At 44.6% G+C, this 22,040-nt stretch overlaps 1 protein-coding gene and 1 non-coding gene across 4 annotated transcripts in view; one reads left to right on the forward strand and one right to left on the reverse strand.

Moving 5' to 3' along the window:
- The window catches only part of LOC100546352 (uncharacterized), a 101,019-nt gene that overhangs the window by 14,429 nt on the left and 64,550 nt on the right, over positions 1 to 22,040 (reverse strand). The gene's annotated exons all lie outside the window — the stretch shown is intronic.
- The window catches only part of DRC11 (dynein regulatory complex subunit 11), an 86,075-nt gene continuing 74,472 nt past the window's right edge, over positions 10,438 to 22,040 (forward strand). For both annotated transcript variants that reach the window (XM_085227595.1, XM_085227596.1), the window contains exons 1-3: positions 10,438 to 10,588; positions 17,799 to 18,123; positions 19,980 to 20,093. In XM_085227595.1, coding sequence (XP_085083721.1) covers positions 10,578 to 10,588; positions 17,799 to 18,123; positions 19,980 to 20,093 — 450 coding nt within the window. In that variant the 5' untranslated portion in view covers positions 10,438 to 10,577. The remainder of the gene's footprint in view (positions 10,589 to 17,798; positions 18,124 to 19,979; positions 20,094 to 22,040) is intronic.

Below are 22,040 nucleotides of genomic sequence, written 5' to 3' on the forward strand. Positions count from 1 at the left end.
CAGAGCCTTGCTCACAGGACAAGTGATGCAGTGAGGTAACCACATCTAACCGAGCCATAGCTCCAAAGAGCCAAAACACAAGGAGCTGATAGCAACCTGCCACGTTGCACACAGCAACAAGGAGACAGGATGGCCTCAGCCCTGCCTTCCCATCCCCATGAAGCAGCACCCAACACACAAACGTTCACTAGCCCTGTGGCCTCCATCTTGTGAGAGATGGAGATGCCCTCTCTGGGGAAAAGCCATCTTTAAGCTTCCTTAATCCTCATCCAGTTCATCCCAAGGTTCCACAAACAGCTCTGCCAGCACAGCCGTGGGCCAGAAATGTTCCAGAAACAGCAGCAGGTAAAAAGACCCAGCTACCAAAACAAGCATCCCTGCAACCATCAGCACAGCTCTGTTCCACTGATGCTGAGAGGAGCTTCCAGCACACGTTTCCCTCAGTTTGGGTTCTGTCTTTACCGCCAATGCATCGCAGCTGTATTCCAATGCTGTAAATGGCACCAGCCCAAATCCCCTGTGAAGGAGACCCAGCTTCCCAATTCAGTACCTGGAGCACAAATGAGGAGCAGCCATCACCTACTGACTGCAGACTAAACAAAGCTTTTCATGCTGCCCACAGTCTGGATCCCTAATTGGAGAGTTATACAGCATGAAATCTGTTATTCCATTTCTTTCATATTCCTCCTCACCTCAACCAGCACCGATTTGGGGGGCTACATCAGGCCTTGACTGTAGGAAGGAATAAAGGCAACATCTCATTAGCAGCATCCTAAGCAACAAGGTTTAAAAACCCCCTTGCCTCTTGTTGGCCTTCTAGCTTCCTACGCTGCCTGTAACCACACACAAAGTGCTGGTAGGTGTGCCCAAGAAATAAACAGCAGACAGTACGAACAGGAAGCAAGAAAAAAAAAGTGCAATTACAGCAAACCACTTCAAAAAGGCCTCCGTTTTGCTCAGAATCTCTTGAAAGAGAATTTGCCAGTCACGGATGTTCATCCTCCACCTTTTACCCAATTCAGAAAACAGTAGTCTGATTTTCTTGTGTTTCCTTGGGCAAAAAAGAGTTTCTAGAAGCCAGAGTCTAAAAGCAAAACACTTATAGGAAATATAAATGCTTCCCTAGAACCATACTGGAATTCTTTGTAAGAATACCTACCAGCTTTCACTGCCACCAGAGAGCAATTGATAGATTTTAGGGGAAAATGAATACATCAGTGGTCACAGTACGACTTACAGCATAACATGGAAGGGGAAATCCAAAATAAAGCACACTAAGACCTGAGGAGCACATCTACCATACCTGGGGCAAGCACCTCCCATCTGCTGTAATTACAGAGAACAGTTATTAAGCACCCCTCTCTCTACAAGTAAGAAAAATTGATGCATTTTCCGTGTTCATACAGCTCTTTTAGCACTAAAATGCTGCCATATGAGATGAGGAAGGAATCAGTGTTAGCATCTCAGTCTCTCAGCATGATAAATATACAGTCATTCATGTGGGAAGGGACCTTTGGAGACCATGTGGGAAGGGACCTTTGGAGACCATGTGGGAAGGGACCTTTGGAGACCATGTGGGAAGGGACCTTTGGAGACCATGTGGTCCAATCCCCTGCCCACAGCAGCAGTAAATAAGTAGCAGCGTGCTTCCTCTGCTTGTGCAGCACAGGTGGACAGTGCATGAGGAGCAAAGAAGCATGCAAGTGACCTCAACATAAGGGCAATCTCTCCTGCTCTGAAAAGCATTTCAGAAAATGGTCTCTTCTCTGAGAAGATGCTGCTGAACCACCCTCTTATCTTAATTAAACATCTCAAGTCCTCAATGTCTTGCTCCAAAGCCTAGTAAGGTCTTCTTCTCCTCATAGCAAATGACACAAGGCAAAAAGCAATACCTCAGTAGCAATGGGCATGCACTACTGGTAGATGTTGAAACTGAATCTTGTGCTTGGGCCCATAAAATCCAATAATGAAAGCATGCAGTCCCACCCAGCAACTTACAGTGCTGTAGGAAGCAACTCAGCACTCCAGCTCATCACAACCTTGCCACTCTGCCACAGGAACTGCCAGGTCAAGCCCTAATGACATTTTGAATTATTCTGATGTAACACTATAAGGCAACAGAAAGCACAGCAATGATACAGGGTAGCAATGTCCTAGGCTGCAGCAAGAAAAAACAAGCCCAAATGCAGCAGCCATGGGCACAGAAACAAAGAAAAGAACTTGCTTACCCATAGAAGACCTCAGGTAGACAGTGATCTCCAGCAAGAGATACCCTCACCTCCACTGCCAACCCTTAAATGAGCTCTGGGAAGGGGTGGATCCTGGCTCCAGCCCTTCCAATCACTCAGGTACAGTGCATGCACCTGAGCTCCCCTGGGTTGCCCAGCCTTCCCACCAGGTGTTCAATCACTGCTTCAAGCCATGACAGCATTTCCACTACAACCCATATGGCTATGGGATAGCCATATTTTACAGCAATTCCATCTCATGCTGGAAGCGTCTGTAGGGATGCAGATCCAAGTTCCACGCAGGAAGCACACAGGTTTCTCCATCAACAGTGCTAACTGCAGTTCAAATGCAAACACAAGCTCAGGCAAATGGGATAAAGCTCCTGTGTGAGAGGAGGCTCAAGAAAATACAGCTCTAGGACATGTTTTAAAGAGGTTCTCCCTGAACAGCAGGCTTGAGTCCTACCTAGAGAGACATTCTAGTAAACATAAGGCACATAAACCCTCTCCACCTCCACAAAGTTGTCTGTCAAAAGGAGAGTGTATATGGTACCCAAAGTCTAACGCTCACCCCTCCTTTACAAGGACTGGTAGCATTCAAATCTATGCTGTGCTTTCCCCTGACTGCGATAGTTAGGAGCTGTTTTCTCTTTGGCTTTTTTTATTTCATCTCATCATACCAAGAGCAGAGACAGGCCTGGAAATAAAATCACAGCCACCAGTTTCATTCATAAATCTGGCTCCCTCCCTTGCACTGCAAAAGGGAACTATTGTGGTTATTTCTCACAATTTACCACCTTGTAGCCAGAAAGCATTGTTTTTTATTGCTATTGTGGGAACAAGAGCAGGGAAAAAATAATCTTGAGCTTCCCTTCCCCTCCCCGCTCCGAATCAAATATAATGGGGGGAAAAAAAAATCGGGCGGATGTCAGATTCTCAAAGGTTTTTTTTGAGTTATCTACCGGAGCTCAGTCTGGTGCTGCAGGTTTCTGAGCCTGAATTTTATCAATGGGTTGTGCTGGGTGCGTTTTAAAGGACAGCAGGTGTTAGAACAATGAATCCAGGCTGCCTTTACATCTGGGCTACAAAAGCCATCCCAGTGTTTACAAGAAACAGGATAATCAAGAAAACATCCTGTCGAGGCACCTAAAAACTACAGCCTCTTGTTATTCATTTTTCTCTCACACTGTACAGCTTTATTAATAGCATGAGGGGGAAAAAAAAAAAAAAAGTTTCACACTCATTTCCATGCAGAAGTGACGCACGTGCAATGCAAAAGGGACTGGGCACCATGCACTCGGTTTGCATTGTTCCTTCATCCTAGGCAGGATATTAACCCTTGAGCTCTTGCCGTGACTAATGAATTAGCTGGGCATAAGTTGTTTTTGCTTCATTCACACAGCCTATCAAGTTGAAGCTCTCTTGCTCTCTGGGACACTCCAGCTGGATATTCAGTTGACACGTACTGACTGTAATGTCCCTTGAGCCTAAACACAAAGAGATGGGCAATTATGGGGGAGGGATCATGGAAATTGCTCATCCATCTTAGCCTTCAGCATTTGTGTTTGGATCTTTATGGCCAGCAGAGTGATAGAGGCTCTTCTTCTTGGAAGGGACAGAGAATGAGCCTCCTGGAGGAATCTCCTTCTCTCCATAGGTGGCACTGGCCTTCAGTGTCCAAAATAGGAATGCACAAGGCATTGTTGAGGATGGGGAGCAATGACTTTGGAAGCTCCAACACATTTCCCCATTCCATCCCTTTATAGCTTTCTCTCTCCTTATACGCTCCCTGCTTTAACAGGGTTTCACGTCTGGAAGCCTTCAAACCATGCTAGCCAGAACTCTCCCACAGAAACCTGAAGAGATGAGAGCTGGGCTGCCCGGCCTCCCAAGGAGTCTGACTTCCTTACTTCTGAGATGAATCAAAGAGGATTAACTCAACAGGTGCTTTACTGGAGAGTGGGAGGGAAAACAAAACAAAACACACTGAAACAACAGCCTACGTGCACAAATAACAGATGAACTTCTCTTCTGGGTGAGGAACTGCTAAGCAGATGGCTTATAGCACTTTTCCCTTTCGACCCACCTCACTTTCAGTTGCTGGCTTTAAAGACATCAAGTCCCAGAGCCCAAACACTTCCCTTCAGTCTGATGGTGTGTCTGGAAGGGGATCTTACTGATACAGATGTGACCCCTATAAGGTTGAGATGTCTTCTCTATCCTGGTCATCCCACAAAACACCAGCTCTACCACAAAGGTACATTAGTCATATACACAACATCTTGCCCTAGATGAGCCATTTTCCAGCAGTCTCTATATCTCCATCTCCACAGGACAGCTGAAGCCAAGGCTGCTGCCCCATAAATTCATGTTAATGGCTCATTGCAAATATATATAATTACTTAATTCCCTCAACTGGGTAAAACAGCTATTTTTTCATGACTCATCAAAGCAGCACACTGATGAACTGACCATTGAAGTTACCTACATCTTTGACCTTTTTCTCCCTCTTTTCATGGAAAGCAAGCAGCCTTTCACTGTTGCGAGCTGTCTCCAACCCAGGGCTCCCCAGGAGGCCAGCCACACTGCATCTCCTGCCTGTTTTAGTCAGCATGAGACACACTGACTCGGCTCAACTACAATCCCACAGACAATAAATGCAGTTGAAAGAAATGGATAATAGCTTGTGCAAGTGAAAGGAACACAATGTGCAGATGTATGTAGTGCTAGAAGTCAAACTTTCTGTCATTTTTCCATCAGAATCATAAGTTTGTTTTTGGATCTGGAAAATATTTCAGAATGTGGGCTTGGCCTTTTCTCCCTTGGTGGCAAAAGCAATGAGGCAATGCATGCTAAAAATTGAGGGAAGGAAATAAAGCCGAAGATGGGGGCTTGGAGCTTGATGATCGTTGAGATCACTTCCAACCCCACCCATTCTATGAGTCTATGCAAAATAGAAACTGAAACAACCACGGGCAGCTCAAAGATGGGAGCAGCTTGGTGCCTCAGCTAGCATGAGAAACAGGGATCTCTTTCCTGAGGCCTCCAAACCATCCCCACAACTGCAGCCACCAGAAAATACCAACTCTCTGCTGCTTTCTCTGCATGAGCCTTTTGACCTAGGATGGGATGAGGCAGCTTGAGTCCAACATCAGTGGAACAGCTTCAAAAACTGCCAAAACGTACTACCCACAAGGTCTCTAAAGAGCTCACGGCATTTTCCCTGCAAACCACCCACATTTGGGCTTTCAGCTGCAAAAAATGTCACTGAGACAGCTGCTAAAAATTACACTTATGTAATTCACAGGGACTAAGAGACGCGTACAAACTGTCGTTACCTCCTAAATCCCATTTCAGCTCTTCTGAAGCCCTCTACGTGAAGCAAAACTTTCCTTTCTATAGTAGCAGACAAACCTATCACCATTTTGCCTCTCTATAAATTTTGGTCAGAGGCCACCCCGAGAAACAAGTCATGGATATTCACCATGATTATTTCTGAAATCCAGCCTGGCCTTGAATGCCTCCAGGGATGGGGCATCCACAACCTCCTTGGGCAACCTGTTCCAGTGCCTCACCACCCTCTGTGTGAAAAACTTCCTCCTAATATCTAACCTAAACCTCTCGTGTCTCAGTTTAAGACCATTCCCTCTTGTCCTATCACTATCTACCCTTGTACCTTATATCTTGAAAGAACCAAAATGGGTCTGTCCAGAAGTGCCATTTCACATTTGACAATGAATACATCTTCACATTACACAACCAAAAGAAATGCTACTTTTTTCCAATACTTGTTTTCCAGAAAAGAATAGAAGTGGCCTTTACCCTCCTAAGTGATTAAAGCTTGACAGAGTTTGCATTAATTTTAAAATTAATATTAAAAATTTGCTAGCTGAAGCCAAACGTTAAAGCCAACTAGTTTCCTAAAACCTCTGCTAACAAATTACTTGGATAATCACCAGAAGCCTGAATCCAACCCCTTTTTCTGTTTCTTTCTCACCAACAAACATCTGGCGTATGTTATTTGTTGGTCTGTATTGACGACAAGATTTATTCTAGTAGACAACCCGAAGAACAACATCATTGATAATTAAAAGGGTGAATGCTGAGGAACAGTTGTCAATACAGAATAAAGTCAATACACTACCAGATGTTTCGTAATGATAAGAGAGCTGGCACTATTTGAACTTGCTCTTTTGAAAGCTTTAATTTTATTGAACAACATCATTCCACGAGAGATGATTCGGGATTTTACTTTTTAACAAAGAGAGAAGTGGAGTGTGGCATGGCATTTAATATCTGGCTGAGATTTAAAACGCACACTCCTTATGAAGTATGACATTTTATACCTGAAACCACAGGAACATTTCCCACATTTAAGTGGTAGAGGAAAATTCTTCAAATTAGAATTGAACTTTATACCTTCTAATTCTGCTCCAGTCCTCCTCCTCCACGCACCGTGCTCGGGCCTGATGAACATGCTGGTGCTATATCAAAGTCTAATAGACTTGACTACCGACAAAACCCCTTCACTTAGCCTTGAAGTAAGCAGCAAACCTCCTGTAGATGGTGGTTAACGCTAGATGGCAAACAGCTCAGAGGCTTATCACACAACTAAATGAACTGGCCAGCACAGCCTTACTGGCAGTGTCATTTCTCCTAGATATCAGAGCACGCATTGCTGCGAGCTAGAAGTCAGTCCTGGAGCTGTAACACAGGTGTAGCCTCCATGGTGCAGGGGAATGCTGTCCAGAGCCCCTTTACACACACAATCAGAGCCAAAAGGAAAACCAAACCTCTACCTGCACAGAAGCCTAGACCAACGGCTCCCCAGGCTTGACCTTAAGAGATCCTACTTCCCATTTTGCAGGCTCACAACTGCACCATGCAGCTGAATGACAGCCAAGTCCACATTTGGGGGCAATCCCCACCAGACACACAGCCCTGCTGCATGTGCTGTTATAGCCACCACCTCTTGCAAGAGGGGTCCTGTGTTGAGCCCTCTGGGATTGGGAAGGCATTGGTGCTTATGGCAGGACTCCAGGGGAAGGTGGCTGAGGCATTCAGCAACATGCATCCTCCCAGCACTCCTTCACAGCCCCAGTCTCACCCAGGCCCCTTCCACCACCCTTCACATTGTTGAGAAATGTCCTTTTGACCATATCCCACCATGCTGCACGCTCCCTCGGGCAACAACATGCACAAAAGCACCCCTCCCTCAGCACTGCACCTCGAGGCACAATCCAGAGCTCTGGAAACGCTTTGAAATAGGAGTTGCAAAGGCATAACATTTTTTCTATTATGTTCCTCACTTCACGTTAAGCCCCTACTCAATAAGAGACAGGTGTACTAAGCTCTTTGCCAGGGACCTGAATTTAGAGGAACAAGGCCCTCAGTTTTTAAGTTACCCTCCCGTAAGCTCACTAGTCGCCTATTAAGCTTGTAAAAAAAGGCCTTTTTAAAAAAAGTGATGGCACCTAGTTTCCAAGGCAGCAGAATTTTTAAACTTGCATTTGCAAGAGCCTAAGGAATTACTGATGCCAAAAGGAATGCGCTGTAGAAAAACCATCACCTATTCCTGCTGGGTAGATTAAATAACATGGCTTTATTTTTTAATGCGGCGTGATGGGGACAAGCAAGTCTCTATCAACGCTGCGTGAAAGTACACAATGCATGGAATAACAGCTACAAATCCCTTTAATCTCTGGTAGGAACCAGAGGTATCAGCCAGCTGCCAGAGGAATTGCTGGAGAAGCGTGATCCCAAACTGGAAAGACTGAGACACTTCACAGCATTGACTCATTGTCGATGGTTGGCTGGACTTCAATGGCAGCTTGGTACGTGCCTAGATCTTTCCTGCAGAAATGGATCAGAGAGGAGGACCTGCCCTGCCACAGAAGGCTCCCAGCTCACAAGACATGAAGGAAGCTCAGAAAGAGGCATAAAACATGAAAGCAGGCTGTGGCAGCTCCAAGGGAAGAGACAAGATGGGAGGTGAAGGCAGGAAAAGGAGAAGAAAGCCTGGAGAAGCGGATGGGGATCAGTTAAGACTGCCCCGGGTGGAGATGCAGCCACAGCAGAAGATACACCTCAGGGCAATCATTTGAGGAAAGCACTCTCAGTACAGCCCAGGCAAACCTGTGCCATTTCACTTCAAATCTTCACATGAAAGCTCAAGGATTCAACAGGAAATCTACAGCAAAATAGAATATCTCACACTCCTCAGTCTCTCTCACCATAAATGTGTTTTTTTTCTTACCCTAAATCAATTATTTTCTCTCAGCTGAATGCTACTCTCATTTCAGCTAAAATGCTGAAAGCTTCACACCTTTTAGTCTCATGCACATGCAATGGATTGCATAGCTTTTAATTTAAGAAGCTATCTTTGAGCAACACATTACAGAGTGCAAGAACTAAAGCAATTTCCTATTAGGAGTCTGGTTCTTGAACTTACTTATTGAATCATGAGTGCTTTTCACTTTCTCTTGGAGACCTGGGAACCAAGCAAATGAATGGAAGGTATTTTGAGGCCGATGGGAAAAGGTATATTGCTTAGGGGTTATGGCCAAATCACTCCTTAAAACCACATGCACTTATGGAAACAGTACTGCAGGGACTTTATGGGTAAAACCCTTGGCTGAAAAAAATAGTTCAGCAAAAAAGTGCCGTCCAAATGCCCGTGTTAATGAAAACATAAGGTTCCCATCCAGAGCAGTTACCTTGATGAAGGCGTTCAATGAGAGCAGAACACTCTCAAAGTTATTGCTGTGGAGGACTTCCAACCTGCAAGTGGGTAAGAATCAAAGACAGTGAAAGGAAGCAGACAGATTTCTGATGGAAATCACACCAGCATGAAGAATTGCTTTCAAATGAAAGCTGCTAATTACAAACTGATTTTACACAACCCCTGGCAAAAAAAAAAAAAAAAAAAAAAAAAAAGGAAAAGAAGAAAGAAACAGGAACCAAAACACCAAACCCATGAGATAGGCACAGCCATCATGCTGCCTGAAAATCAATACATCTTAGAGGCTTTTTATTATGATCTTGGTTCTTCAAAGTTTACATTTTCAAGCTTTTCTCCAAAACCAGAGGAGCTAGGAACTTTATTTCAAAAAACCCTATAGCCAAGACTGTCACCTAATTATATGAGCAAGGGCTTCAAGAGGAAAGAAAAAAAAAAAACAAAAAACAAAACCAAAAACAACAAAAGAAGTAAAGGAACAGAGACATGCAGAGATTTATGGCCAAAAATGTGCTCGCTGCCAAATGCTCATTGTCCCAAGCTTCTTTCTTTTTTCATTCCCCACCCGCTCTGCGGAGGAGTGCATTTTTCCCCCAGAATGATGTGCTGTAATCCTCTCTTTCTAGCTTTTATTTTTCCCCCTTTTAAAAGAGGCAGCCTTTAATGTTCTGTAATGGATGCTCCTTGTTCTGTATACATGCAATAAATTAAAATGGAATTAATTTTTTTTCAAAGACTCCAGCTTCACCACCGTGCAAGCAGCTTGAGCCATTGTTTGCAAGGAAATAAAACATATGTGCAGCCCTCACCACCAGCTTCTTACAACACCAGGGCTCCCAAACGATGGCCGTGATGTTACAGCATTGCAACGTGCCACTGAATCATGGAATTGCTGAGACTGGAAGGGCCCTTAAAGGTTATCTGTGATGAGCAGGGACACTTACAGCTCCATCAGGTGCTCAGAGCCCTGTCCAGCCACCGAGAAAGCACCAGTAGGTGCTGGGTGACTGGGAGGGATCCAGCCATGGAGTGAGCACAAGTAGGTGTGTGCTGGGTGACTGGGAGGAAAAGCAAACATACCAAACTTCCTCACAGCCTTCTACCTGCAGATGTGCTCCACGAAGGCAAGGCAATGGTGGAACTGAAGGGGATATGAATGCAGGACAGGTTTCGATCTGCTGGGCTTTTTGTTTTGTTCTTTTCCATCTGAGGGGGAAAAAAGAGGTCAAAAAGTTGTTGAGTTTTGTATTTTTTGTTTGGTTGTTTGGTTCTGTTTGTTTTTAAGTCACTAGAGAAGCTTGCCACGGGGGAAAATAGGAACAATGTGAGTGCAACTGAAAGAAAAAAAATCCTCGGGGAAGAGCAAGGCGAGGAAAAGAGATGGAGATAAAGGGGAAAAAGAGAGCAAACGAGGAGAGAAGGAAAACAATAGAAAGCAAAAAGAGTAGACAGGAGAAAGGAAAGGGAGGAGAGATTGAGAACGGCCCGTCTCCAGGGCCGCCCCACGCCTCGGCCAGGCCGCGTCCCGCCCCGTCTCCATGGCAACGGCGTGGCCGCGGCGGAGCAGCGCAACACCGTATCCGCAGCCCTGAGCCCTGGGAGCGGCCGGCATGTCGCAGGCGTGAGTAGCACGGGGACGTGGAAAGCATGGGGAGCTTTGGTACCCGGGGCAGAGATGCTTAAAGGGATGTTAACCGTTATTTGTCAAGCGGGGGAAGCAGGAATGGCTGCCACATCAAGACACAGACTCAGTCCAACAAAGAGGTAGCGCAGCAGTAAGTCACAGCTGAGCCTGCAGTACGGATATTGCAATGCTATGCAGCCACATCCTGTGTCCTGGATAGAAATGCTGCACAGCACACGGCTTTTTCTTGAGTTTGAGGCTGCTTTTCAGACATCTGGAAAAACAGCTGCTGCAACACAGAGAGGAATTGCACATGTCTCGTGCAGCCAGTTGGACGTGCTGGATTTACTAAGTATGTGCACAGGGCAGTTGTCCTGCATGCACTGCATCTCTAAGCGGACACATTGGCAATGCTTACAGCACAGCATTACACTGCACACAGCTTTCACAGCATTTCCAGCCCCTTTTTGAGAAGCGCTGCCATCCTCAAGGCACTGTGAGTTTATTATTTTTAATGGAAGTGTGGTCTGCAGCTCATGGAAGCTTTATATCAAGTTATAGACGGGACACTCAAAGCACTCAGCTGCATTCTCTTAGGGCCTGTGTGCTCCATCAGCCAGCTAAAAGAAAAGTTGGCACGTGCAGACAGGCTTGACATTTTCTAAGTACAGTTGTAGCACTCACAAGAAAGCACGCCTACTACGTTTGCTGTAAGGTTGATTAAGAAGCAATACATCCCACTTCCTAAAGTACTCAAGCCCCAGCATTTGCATACAGATGTACATTTTGTTCCAGATACTGAACAGGAGATTTGCATTGATGTTATTGCGTTTATGTTTTCCTGCTGTGTTTCCTCCTCTTTCATGAATTTGCTTACCATTTAGTTGTCCGATAGAATCTTGGCCTTAACTTGCCCTAACAGCCCCAGTCTAGACATGTTCAAACCTGAGCCCTGGCACTGCTTCCTTTTGTATCAGACTTTAATCGGCTGTAAGACATTTGCCACTGCCACCGAGGAGCTTTAAACAATCAAAAAGCTTTAAAAATTTAATCTCACATCACAAATAGAACTTACATAATAAAGCCAATGGTTAAATATTAATCTAAGACATTTTAGAGTCACCACTTTCACTTCTGACAAGAGCGACCAAAGGAAAGCTACATGTATTATATTACACCCCCAAAGCTTGGTTAAAGACAATTTAGGTTGCAAAACCAAGAACCGAAAAGGTAAGAGAAACTCAGAACAACTTTTCATCCCCTTTTCCTCTCCGCTTTAGGTGGTTGCACTATGATGCTGCTTCTCATTCTGTGATCACATCCTATTTTCTTCCCGCTGGGCCCAAGGCTCCTTCAGTGATTGGGCTGTTGTTGAACATTTCTTTTTTTCCCTTCATTCACCCTGTGGCCCCCAGGCCGTATTCTTCAAATTCCATTCAAACACCACAATTATTAACTTCCTCTGGGCATTCCTATCATGTTCTCTCCCAGATATCTACAGATTCATCTTCACCCCTTTTTCCACCCCTGGTGAGCATCAGTGTGTCATCCCCCTTATATTAAAGGGGGAGAAAAAGAGACAGAATCAAAAGGACCATAACTATTCTCAAAGCTACAACTCCTTCCCATGCCTCCCTTCATCTGTAATGAGCAGGCAGGGAAAGATCTCATGTGTTACCCAGACATTTCCTCCTTTGGGAAAAAGTATTGTCAGTGGAAATATCCCAGCAGCACTTGTGCTAGAAAACAGTTGAAAGAAGAGGCCACAATTTCCAAGAAACAGAGGAGACAGCGTTAACTTTAAATGAGCACAGAGCCTAGCAGAGGTAGAGCAGCACCCAGACAGAGCATCGGTGCTTTACGCACGTAACCATAGGCAGCTGGATGGACCTTTCCTTTGCTAAGGAAAGAAAAGAAAGCAAAAAGGATCATTAATAGAGAAACTTCATTGCCACACCAGTAAGCTGTGGTGTGGGCATACCTGCCTTGAGCTTTAGGTCTGTGCTTTAGTTCCCCAAATACTCGATTCTGTACAACATCCTGGCTAAGGGAAGCAAGCTGAAGGGAAGATGTCTACTAGTGTTATCCCTACCAACAGCTAAGAATTTTGGCACAATTATTGGGCTGTTGTTGTATTAGGAGCAAGGCCTGACCAAGTTCTATTCCATGAGTCAGCACTGCTCCAGACCACAAGCTAAATGCTTTTAAAGCAGGAATCGATTCGAACGATGTTTAAACCTATTTCTTTTCATTCTTACAGGCCACGATGATCTCTGTTTCTGTCCTATAGTATATGGAGCCCAGCAGTCACCTGAGCAGGTTGTCTTGGTGGAACAGGCACTCTGCTGACTGCAACAGACCAGCAGTCAGCTCAAGTCTGGTGATTTTTCGGTAGAAGCAAAGCAGCTGCATTTGTGTGAGCCTCTCTTCCTCTCGGGGCCTCACTTTCCCCTCCAACCTTTGTCTCCTGTTTCTTTATTTTCACAAACGCTGCAGGGCAGGGTTTCCCTGCCTCCTGTTTGCCCAGGGCTTAGCACAATGGCTGGTCTGTCAAGCCTCAAGCATCTACAGGAGACCTGAGGGCTGGCCCCTGCACACACTTCCTTGTTGCTTGGCCCACATCTCAGTTGCCTGCAGTGCTGCACGGACACCTTGACGCTGCATACCTACACTCAGTTGAGTTGGAAGGGACCTTTAAAGGCCATCTGGTCCAACTCCCCTACAGAGAACAGGACACCTACAGCTCTATCAGGTGCTCAGAGCGCCGTCCAACCTCTCCTTGGGTGGCTCCAGGGCATCCAATATCTCTCTGCGCAACCTTCTTCCCATGCCTCACCACCCTTATTTTAAAAAACTTCATTATATTCAACCTAAATCCCCCTATTTCAGTTTGAAACCATTTCCCTTTTTTTTTTTTTTTTTTTTTTTTTTCCAGCAGGGCTGTGCTCCACCCTTACATCCTCCAGCTTGCACTATAGCAGGGGCTGCCACAACCCAGGTGCAAGGCTTTTCATTTGGGTTTGCTGAACCTCATGAGGTTCACCTGTGCCCACTGCTCAGCCTGTCTAGGTCTCTCTGGATGGCCTCCCATCCCTCTGACGTGTTATGGGGGGTTGTGCCAAACGCTTACTAAAATCCACACAGATGACATCAGCAGCTCTTCCCTTATCCACTGATGCAGTTAAACATCCTGCTGGTTTGATCCGTTCTGTGGTGAGCACATGTTAGTGCCCAGAGGACCCTGCACCAGCACACAGATTCTTGTGCCATATTCAGTCTCAGAAGTTCTGCTGGTCCTTCCTCCATTTCCTTTTATACAGGACAGTCTCACCTTCAGGAGAGCTGACAGTCAAGTTGTTTTCAAAAGCAGTATAGATGCTTCAAATGTATCTTCTAAAATAGCCAAGACAGTATAATCAAACAAGGGAGCTTCTATGTTAGATGAAGAGAGACACTAGTTTGGAGTTGTTTCCCTTCCATCTCTTTACATTTGGCCATCTATTAGAAAAATACAGCAGGGCCCATGCAGTGCTGTACTGTGCATTTCCATGGTTGGATCTAGAGCTATTTCTGCTCTCAGAGGACAGCCCAGAAAAGCCAGGCATCAAGGAAGCCTGGGTGCAGCCCATACATGAGTCCATAAGCCAGCAGCTTGGAGCACAAACTGTACTGTGTCCTTTGGCATTGTCCAAAGCATTCTTTTTGGCTGCTAAATAAGAACAGGACAGCTTGGGGGGGAACCTCACAAAAGCAACCCCACTGATGCCAGATTCCAGTCCTGGCTCATGAGTGGTCTGAGGATAGTCTGCATGCTCAGCACAAATCCTTCCAGGAGGCTGTGCTTAAAGTCTCAAAACCAGTTGAAGGCAAGCAGGCAGGCTAATCTTAACTGTACTAAGCACCAGTAGATTTCTCTTATAAATAAGAGATGGGTCAAACAAACATGTGAAGTTATGCATTGCCTTGTTTTAATATTCCAAGGCCCTATAATTTGGCAATATTTTAAACATTTCTTAACTTAAACAAGAAAGTCTTATTTCTAAGCTTCATTTGATATGCAGATCAGACTTTATTTGGAGCACTAAAAGTGGGGTTTGTGCTAGAAGTCATGCTACAGCAAAGGAGTGTTCTTATCTACTTGTGTTACACCCTGTTTCTACTTTGTGGGAGCAAAGAGGAGGGATGCTGGGTGGGAGGAAAGGCTTGACCTTCACTCCATGCTGTAAGCTGCCAGAAAGTGCTCTGGGGGCTCTGGAGTTAAGTCACCTAATGTGCTTTTTCCTCATCCCATTACAACGTTCCTTGTTTCCCCCACAGCACTCTTATTTTGTAGTTGCTATGACAATTTGCAGCATTACTTTGCTATACACAGACTATATGCAGAGATCAAGAGACAGACTTCTTTTCTGGGTTTTAATAAACTTATGCCTTGACTAGGAAAACTACATTCAGTCCTACTGATTACCTGTATTAGTGGGCTAGTTAGATGCTCTAACCCATCTTTGATGCATTATCGTATATATAGCACATATATAGCTCGCAACCTAGCAAACCTACAAGGTGACCCAGTAACAGTAAATAAAAAGCCAGTGCACCCCAGCTGTGTTGTATTCCCCCCTCAGCATGTGGAAGCAATTTGAGGGAGTTTACAACTTAATGCAGAAGGAGATTGAGCAAAGAGGGGAAGATTCAAACAGGGATTTCAGGATCACGTGCTGTCTGATTAAGAGACAAGAAGAGTCAGTCCTGTCCTTTGCTTTAAATGCATCATCTTGAGAACATGAGTTACTTCTTTATGCTACTCTTGAGCACATTTGTCACTAAGCAAAACGTGACTGTTTAGGGATAGTGCACACATACACACTCCCTTCAGTCACTTCTCCAAAATTAAGCTGCTCCTCAAGAGCCAAGTCCTCCAAAAAAGGGCTATAAACACCACACAGATCTGATCCTTCAAACTAGCGCAGAAAGGCTTCTTTTCTGTCACTAGTAAAACCTGAAGTAATTATTTTAATCCTGCTTTGAGAAGGAGAAACAAATGGCTGTATGTGTGCCTTCTGGTTTCTAATCAGGGTGATCCAAAGAGACACTCAAGGCACATTTCTGCTGACAGCAGCCAGCTATGGAGCATCTGCTGTTCCCAGACACCTAGCTAACCACACGGGCTCCAGGGCCAGACCCTCCAGGGGTATAAGTCACCCTGACAGCAACAGCTTCATAAGAACTGTCCACTTACAACAGCTGAAGATTTAGCAGTTCTACATCTATCCTTCTGTGCTTCATTTCAGAGTCTGGCTCTTCTTTTGCCCACATTTTCTCAGAACATCAGCACCAATGAAAGCTGCAAAAATAACTCTCATAGTTTTACCATTAGGCTCGTAGCAATGTGCTTGCAGTCATCTTAATGCTTATCTGATAAGCAAATGCTTTATGGAAACAATTACGTCCTATTTGTATTGCCTTACGTTAACATACTCTGAAGGGCTACAGCTCTCTTCCCCCCACCTCCATCAAGAAGTCATTCAAAATAGAAAAAGAAACTGGATATTAGCTGGCTCAGCAGGGGGAATCGCTCAACATTCTTTGCTTAGGGGAGGGAGAAAAAGAAGCTATTGTAATTTGGAGTGGACAATTGCAGAATCAGTTGTTGTTTCAGTACAAACCTGTTGTCTCTATGCAATAGGCTGCATTAGAAAGGTTCTATCCTGAAGATACCTGCTGTTCATAAGCTATCCGTATAGCAGCATAGACAGCTTACAGAGCCAAGCTTCCTCAAAGATTTATAACCTTTCCACTATCAAGTTGTCTGTGGGTAGGCAAAAGCTAAGCAAGTACAATACCACGTTGTTTCCTTCTGTACTAATGAATCTCATCAGTATACACCCTCCTGGCCTCAGAGACAGAGCACAAAACTTCCATTGACCAACCAGCCAAGCCATGAGGTCAAACCTAATGATGCTCTTGTTTGTGGCCAGCTTGACCACTCTGCTGGTTTTATTTTGTTTATCTCCCACACCTGGGTTAATTGCTGCAATTGAGTGATTCACTTGCTGCTATGGGATGTAAATGAAGCAGGAAAAAAGGAAGAGGAAAGAACTGGGTGGGCTGCAGAGGCAGTAGGAAAAGCAGGACCAGCTGCATCCTGCACAAATGCAGGTCAGCTTAAAAGTATAGTATGCACTTGAAAAAGTTAATGGAGCAAATTCAATAGCAGAGATGGGATTGTTGATGTTTTTGCTGACTGCTCTGGTGAGTCCTGGCAGCTCTGTCAGCATCCTGGCCATGCAGCACGCCCATGTTATAAGCACATGAGCCTGTGGGCTGGAGCATTGTCCTGTCACCCCTCGGTCTTTCTTGCAGTGGAAGTGGGTCATTCTGTACTCTGAAGTTGGGAATGATAAGATCAGCTGATAGAGCTCCATCTCAGGCATTTATTATCAAGCACAAGCAAAGTTAACAGCTGCCCAGCTTTCTTGTCAGAATGAATACACAAGTGCTGCTCAGAACAGCAAAAGACCTGCTCTGAAAGCTCACTTAATGAAGGCAGGCTGTTTTATTGTCTTCATGCTAGTCTGTGAGGTTCTCAGAACTGCAAGCAATGGCCAGGTTGAGTGCACGGATAGGTCTAGATTTTACCACTGAGCTCAGCAGCCTTATTTCTAGGTGTAAGAAACAAGTCAGCTTTCTCTGTTAGAAGAGAGTTTGTGAAGCAGAATAGGACCAGCAAAAAGGATAGTTCATTACCGTGGATGTTACCACCTTCGAATGACAAACATGCTTTTTGGGTTTGTGTCTGAACACAAGTAATTTCTTTGGTTTGTTTCTTTATTCAGCATCAATCTGCTTTTAGAATGAAAAGCCACTGATGGCCAATCTATCAGAGCTCAGCCTATTCCCACCAAAAGTACAGAAGTCTTTGGATAAATGGCATTGCCATTTCAGCAGACAAATTCGGTGTTAGGTGACATCTTCCATGTCACATAGCCCTTTAGCCTCTGGACCACATGCTTAGCAGTTGTTTGGAGTGCAATGAAAAGAATAATTCTTCACTTCTGAAATAGCACACGCAGATATATCTTGCATTGGCACCAACACAGCCCTTTCCCTTTGGAAATATAATGGTTTGCACTAGCAGGCGTGTAGAGTCCTGACATCACCATGTGCTAACTGTTATGTCTCATTAAGATGTTCTCCTCTTTTCTATCAGCACCTACAATAAGATATGGACAAATGCCCAGAAAGACCTTGACACCCAACTCCAGACAGAGAGAGAACAGTTCCTCCAGCCGGAGAAGGACCGTGTGAAAGCATTCAGGATGCTGTCCGCTTCCTACATCAAATACCTGCAGATCTTCCATCACCTGGAGGAGGCCCACAGCCACCTCATTCACCAGCAGAAACAGGCAGCGATTCGGCAAGTGCTGGATGGAGTGATTGGTCGGATCCTGGAGGTGAAGAAAGAGATGGTGGAGCTGGAGAACTCGGAGTTTCATTACACTGATAATATCATTGAAGATCTAAAGCTTCTCCCGGTAGGTCTGCCTTGATTATAAGGCAAAATCTTGAGGTTGTGCTGTAAAAGCAGTGTGAGAAATGAGCTGTTAACAGCTAGTTACTTCTCTCGCAGACAGCTCCACCTATTGTCACATTTAGGTACCACTGGTAACAGCTTTTCAAAAGAAAAAGAATTGAAGCTTCAACTACAGCTGCTTTCTGGATCTCAGCTATAACTTGAGATAAATTGCCTCCTATGTAGCATTATTCTGAGATATGCAGCCATAGTACTGGTTGAAGTTGAATGTGTATTTCACGCTGCAAATTTAGGCTAGCAGTTACCAAGAATTTCAACCATCCCTTCACTTTTAAGCACAGCAGAGCATTATTTTAAGCTATGAGAAGGCATACTGGAGAGTATAAACACACCTGTGAGGAAACTGATCCTTCAAGCGGTATTCTGAAATCATTAAGGATTGCTCTTTTCATAACTTATCAGTAAATCCACCTGCAGGGGAGAGTTGGCAAGCCTGAAAAGCAATGCTTGACATCCAGTAAAAGCCAAGCTTTTCAAATCCCTGTGCCACACCTACATTTTAGGAAGGCATGAAGTGCCTAGCTACTACAAAAATAAAAGCAAAAATAAAATAAAAAGAGCTGAAGAAGTTTTGTACTATGTTTCCTCTCCTTTTTGCTGTATTGCTAAGGAGAGGTAGGGCCAAGTTTCATCTTCCTCTGATTTTTGTACAGTTGCCTTCCAGCATTCAGTGACTCCATTTACTAGGGTAATTATAAAGGTATTTGGATACACACATCCCATACAGAGCTGGGTGTTGCCTAAAAGGCTGCAAATTTGACGTGAAGATAAACATCTTAAATCTGATCTTTCAGTGTTGGGCCTCAAAAAGAGATTATGAAGAGAAGCTGTCTCTGTACTCCCCAGCCCTGCCAGTCTCAGTGTTATGGCTTGGATTTCATCTTTGCATTCAGTAAAAGTCACAGCCCAGAACTACTGGTGATTAAAGCCCAGGTTAGCTACCAGAGCAGCTCCTCATCCCTGCACCAACTCATCATATGCAAGGTCATCCAGACAAACCACTTGCTCTGGGCAGCCTGGTCTGGTGGTTGGCAACCCTGCTCACAGCAAGGGGTTGAAACTAGATGATCTTTGAGGTTCTTTTCAACCCAGGCCATTCTATGATTCAATACAATACAAAGAACAAGTTATGCCACCGCAGTATCTTCACTTTTGGGGCATTTCTGTCTGCCTGTCCACGTCTTCTTCCAAATCTCAAGAGTGACATTCTATAGGAGAAGAATTGGTAGAAATGTGAATTGTTTACATCCTCTCAATGATGGAAATGAATAAAGACAACCTCTTCTAATCAGGCCTGATTGTGAGTAGTAACTGAGATATCCCAGTCGTTGGCAGTGTAAAAATACCTGAAGGCAAACTGAATTATATGCTTTGGTTCCTTGTAATGGTTCCAAAAAATGCAGGAGAACTGATCTATTTTTCATGCTGATTAGAAAAAGAAGTGGGATGATCACACAGCCAGAGGTATTCAATTCCACAGAAATCATGTTTAAATTACTGGCAGCCCTGCCAAATGTTTTAACAGTTTCATAATATAATTGAGCCATTATAGAAAGAAAGATTTCTGGTCTGCTATGGTTCAGAAACTGGGCTGATTTATTTGTTGTTGTTGAATTAGGCCTTAAGTAATTGCAAACTAACGGCTCGGCAGCTGTAACAGAGGTCAGGTTCCCTAACACTCCAAAAACATTCAATAATCTCACTGCAATTTAGTTGCTTTGTAAAGGTGTGCAGCTAATAAGTAATATGATTTTCACGCAGTTTTAAAAAGCACCTCACGACTACTTTTTCCTATAGGAAGACACAGAAATACCTATCCCAAAGTATTTTATTAAGGAGAATCTGGAAGGGTTGCAGAAGAGAGAGAAAACTCTGGATGAGATTTTGTTGAATGCTGGATTGGAAACACAGGTAAGCATGCCATATACCTACACAATAACATGCTTAATTTTGTAACTTATAGCCATGCGTGTCTGAGCGTGAGCCACTGAGGTAAGAAGTATTTTTGTAGTAGTTAAGTCTATTTGCAGATGAGGCTCAAACAGAAAGTAGCATTGAGTTTTTCTGCCGAACAATACCCAGTCACATCTCGAGCCTAAGACTTAAGAAATGAATTGACTCTGTGTGTGCGAGTGCCAGAGAAAGGGCAGCACTCCGCCCAAGTTTAGTAGCTGCTTTATTTACCTAGCTAACTCTCATCACATAATCAGTCCTACTGAAATCAAGGTGCGCTTCAGTTTTACTGAGCCAGGGTTTCTAGCTGGAATGGGCAAAACTCAGAGTTCAGGTCAGCACAACAGCATTCAGTTGTTTATAACCTCCAAACAATGACTGCAGTCTCTTCTGTACAGCCATCGAGCTGCAGCTGCTAGGAGGAGTAGAAAATTGGGTTTTGGCAGAGCAGAAGTCATTATGGAGAACTACATGAGTGCTCCAGTGAAGACTGTTCTGGATTTGATATACTTTTGACCTCTTGGAAATGGCACGCTGCCTGCAAGCAGCCCTCTCACCTCCTGAAATAAACAACTGGGCTGCTGTGTCTGCAGACTGAGGTTTGTAGATGCTGCAGCCATAAGAGACGGTCCTGATCAGACCCACAGCCACCGAATCCTGCACAGTAATTGTGCTGCTGGGGGAAGTCTGCTTCCCTGCTGGGCGTGTGGTAGCACTGATCCCACAAAACGACTGAGGGAAGGTTCTCAGGGACAGAAAGAAGCAGTCTGCAGAGGCAGAACACAGATTACTTTAATGGGCAGCTGCAGCCCCGCTGGCCTCCACAGTAAATTTATGGGTAAATTCTCTAATGGTCTGATGTTGGTCTGTGGAAATCCTCTGTTACTTCTTGGAGTCTTTTTGTTTCCCACAGTTCTGTTCTCATTCCTTTTCAGCATGGAAAGGCAGCAGGTGAGCCTTTCCAGCGTGCAGCCAGCTCACCTGGAAGCACCAGGCTCTGGCAGGGTCTAAATCCCCTTTGCCAGGATGTCACAAGAAGATTCAATAAACATAAAGAAAACAATCACATACAAACCATGCCTTGTGCTATACTCTAATTCCACCACTGCTGCGATTGCTGGAGGGTTGTCAGCACCTCTGTATGCAACACAGCAAGCCTTGTACACTCAGGAAATCCTGACTGCTGTGCAGCAGAGCACTGTGCTGCTGAGTGTCCATGGCAGCACTGTTACAAGCAGCTGAGAGTACACACAAAACTCTGGAGTTTTATCAGAGGACATGGGTTTATTAAAGGAATCTGCTGTACAGACATTTGTTCTCCTGTGTATTTCCATTGTAGAAAGCCTTGCTGAAAATGTTGTATAGTGAGCTCTGCACAATACATATAGAAGCACTGAATGTGAACTGTCTCCAATGGGGGATTAATGTCAGGAAAGGACAATAATTCAGCCCTTCCATGGGGAGCACGAGGCATTGATGAGTTCTCAGAAGTGAGGAGTTCTCTCCAGCTGCCCCGTTCTGACATGCTTTTTTCCCTAAGCCAGACCTTCTGACCAGGTCTGCCTGGCTCAAATCAGCCTCTCCTTTCACTCAGCAAAAGAGCTGAAGATCCAGCAGCCCATCCAGAAACCCATCCCTACAGAAACTAGAGGAAAAATAAAATAATTTTAAAAAGTCATTGCACAGCCCAAGGAATTTTTCTCTTAATGGGAGAAAGCTCTATGGTTCTTCATGCCTTTTTTCCCAAATGGGTAACACTTAGCAGGGTGCTTAAACCATTTGTGTTTCCCACTATAGCATCAGGAGTTCCTCGCTGCTCAGAGGTGTGCCCTAGAGCTTTAGCATCTGTTTTCTCTCCATCTTCCACCCATTCATTCTGCTATGTCCAGTCTTGCCACCTACCTA

Source organism: Meleagris gallopavo, chromosome 7 (assembly GCF_905368555.1).
Source record: "Meleagris gallopavo chromosome 7, MGAL_WU_HG_1.1, whole genome shotgun sequence".
Taxonomy (NCBI): domain Eukaryota; kingdom Metazoa; phylum Chordata; class Aves; order Galliformes; family Phasianidae; genus Meleagris; species Meleagris gallopavo.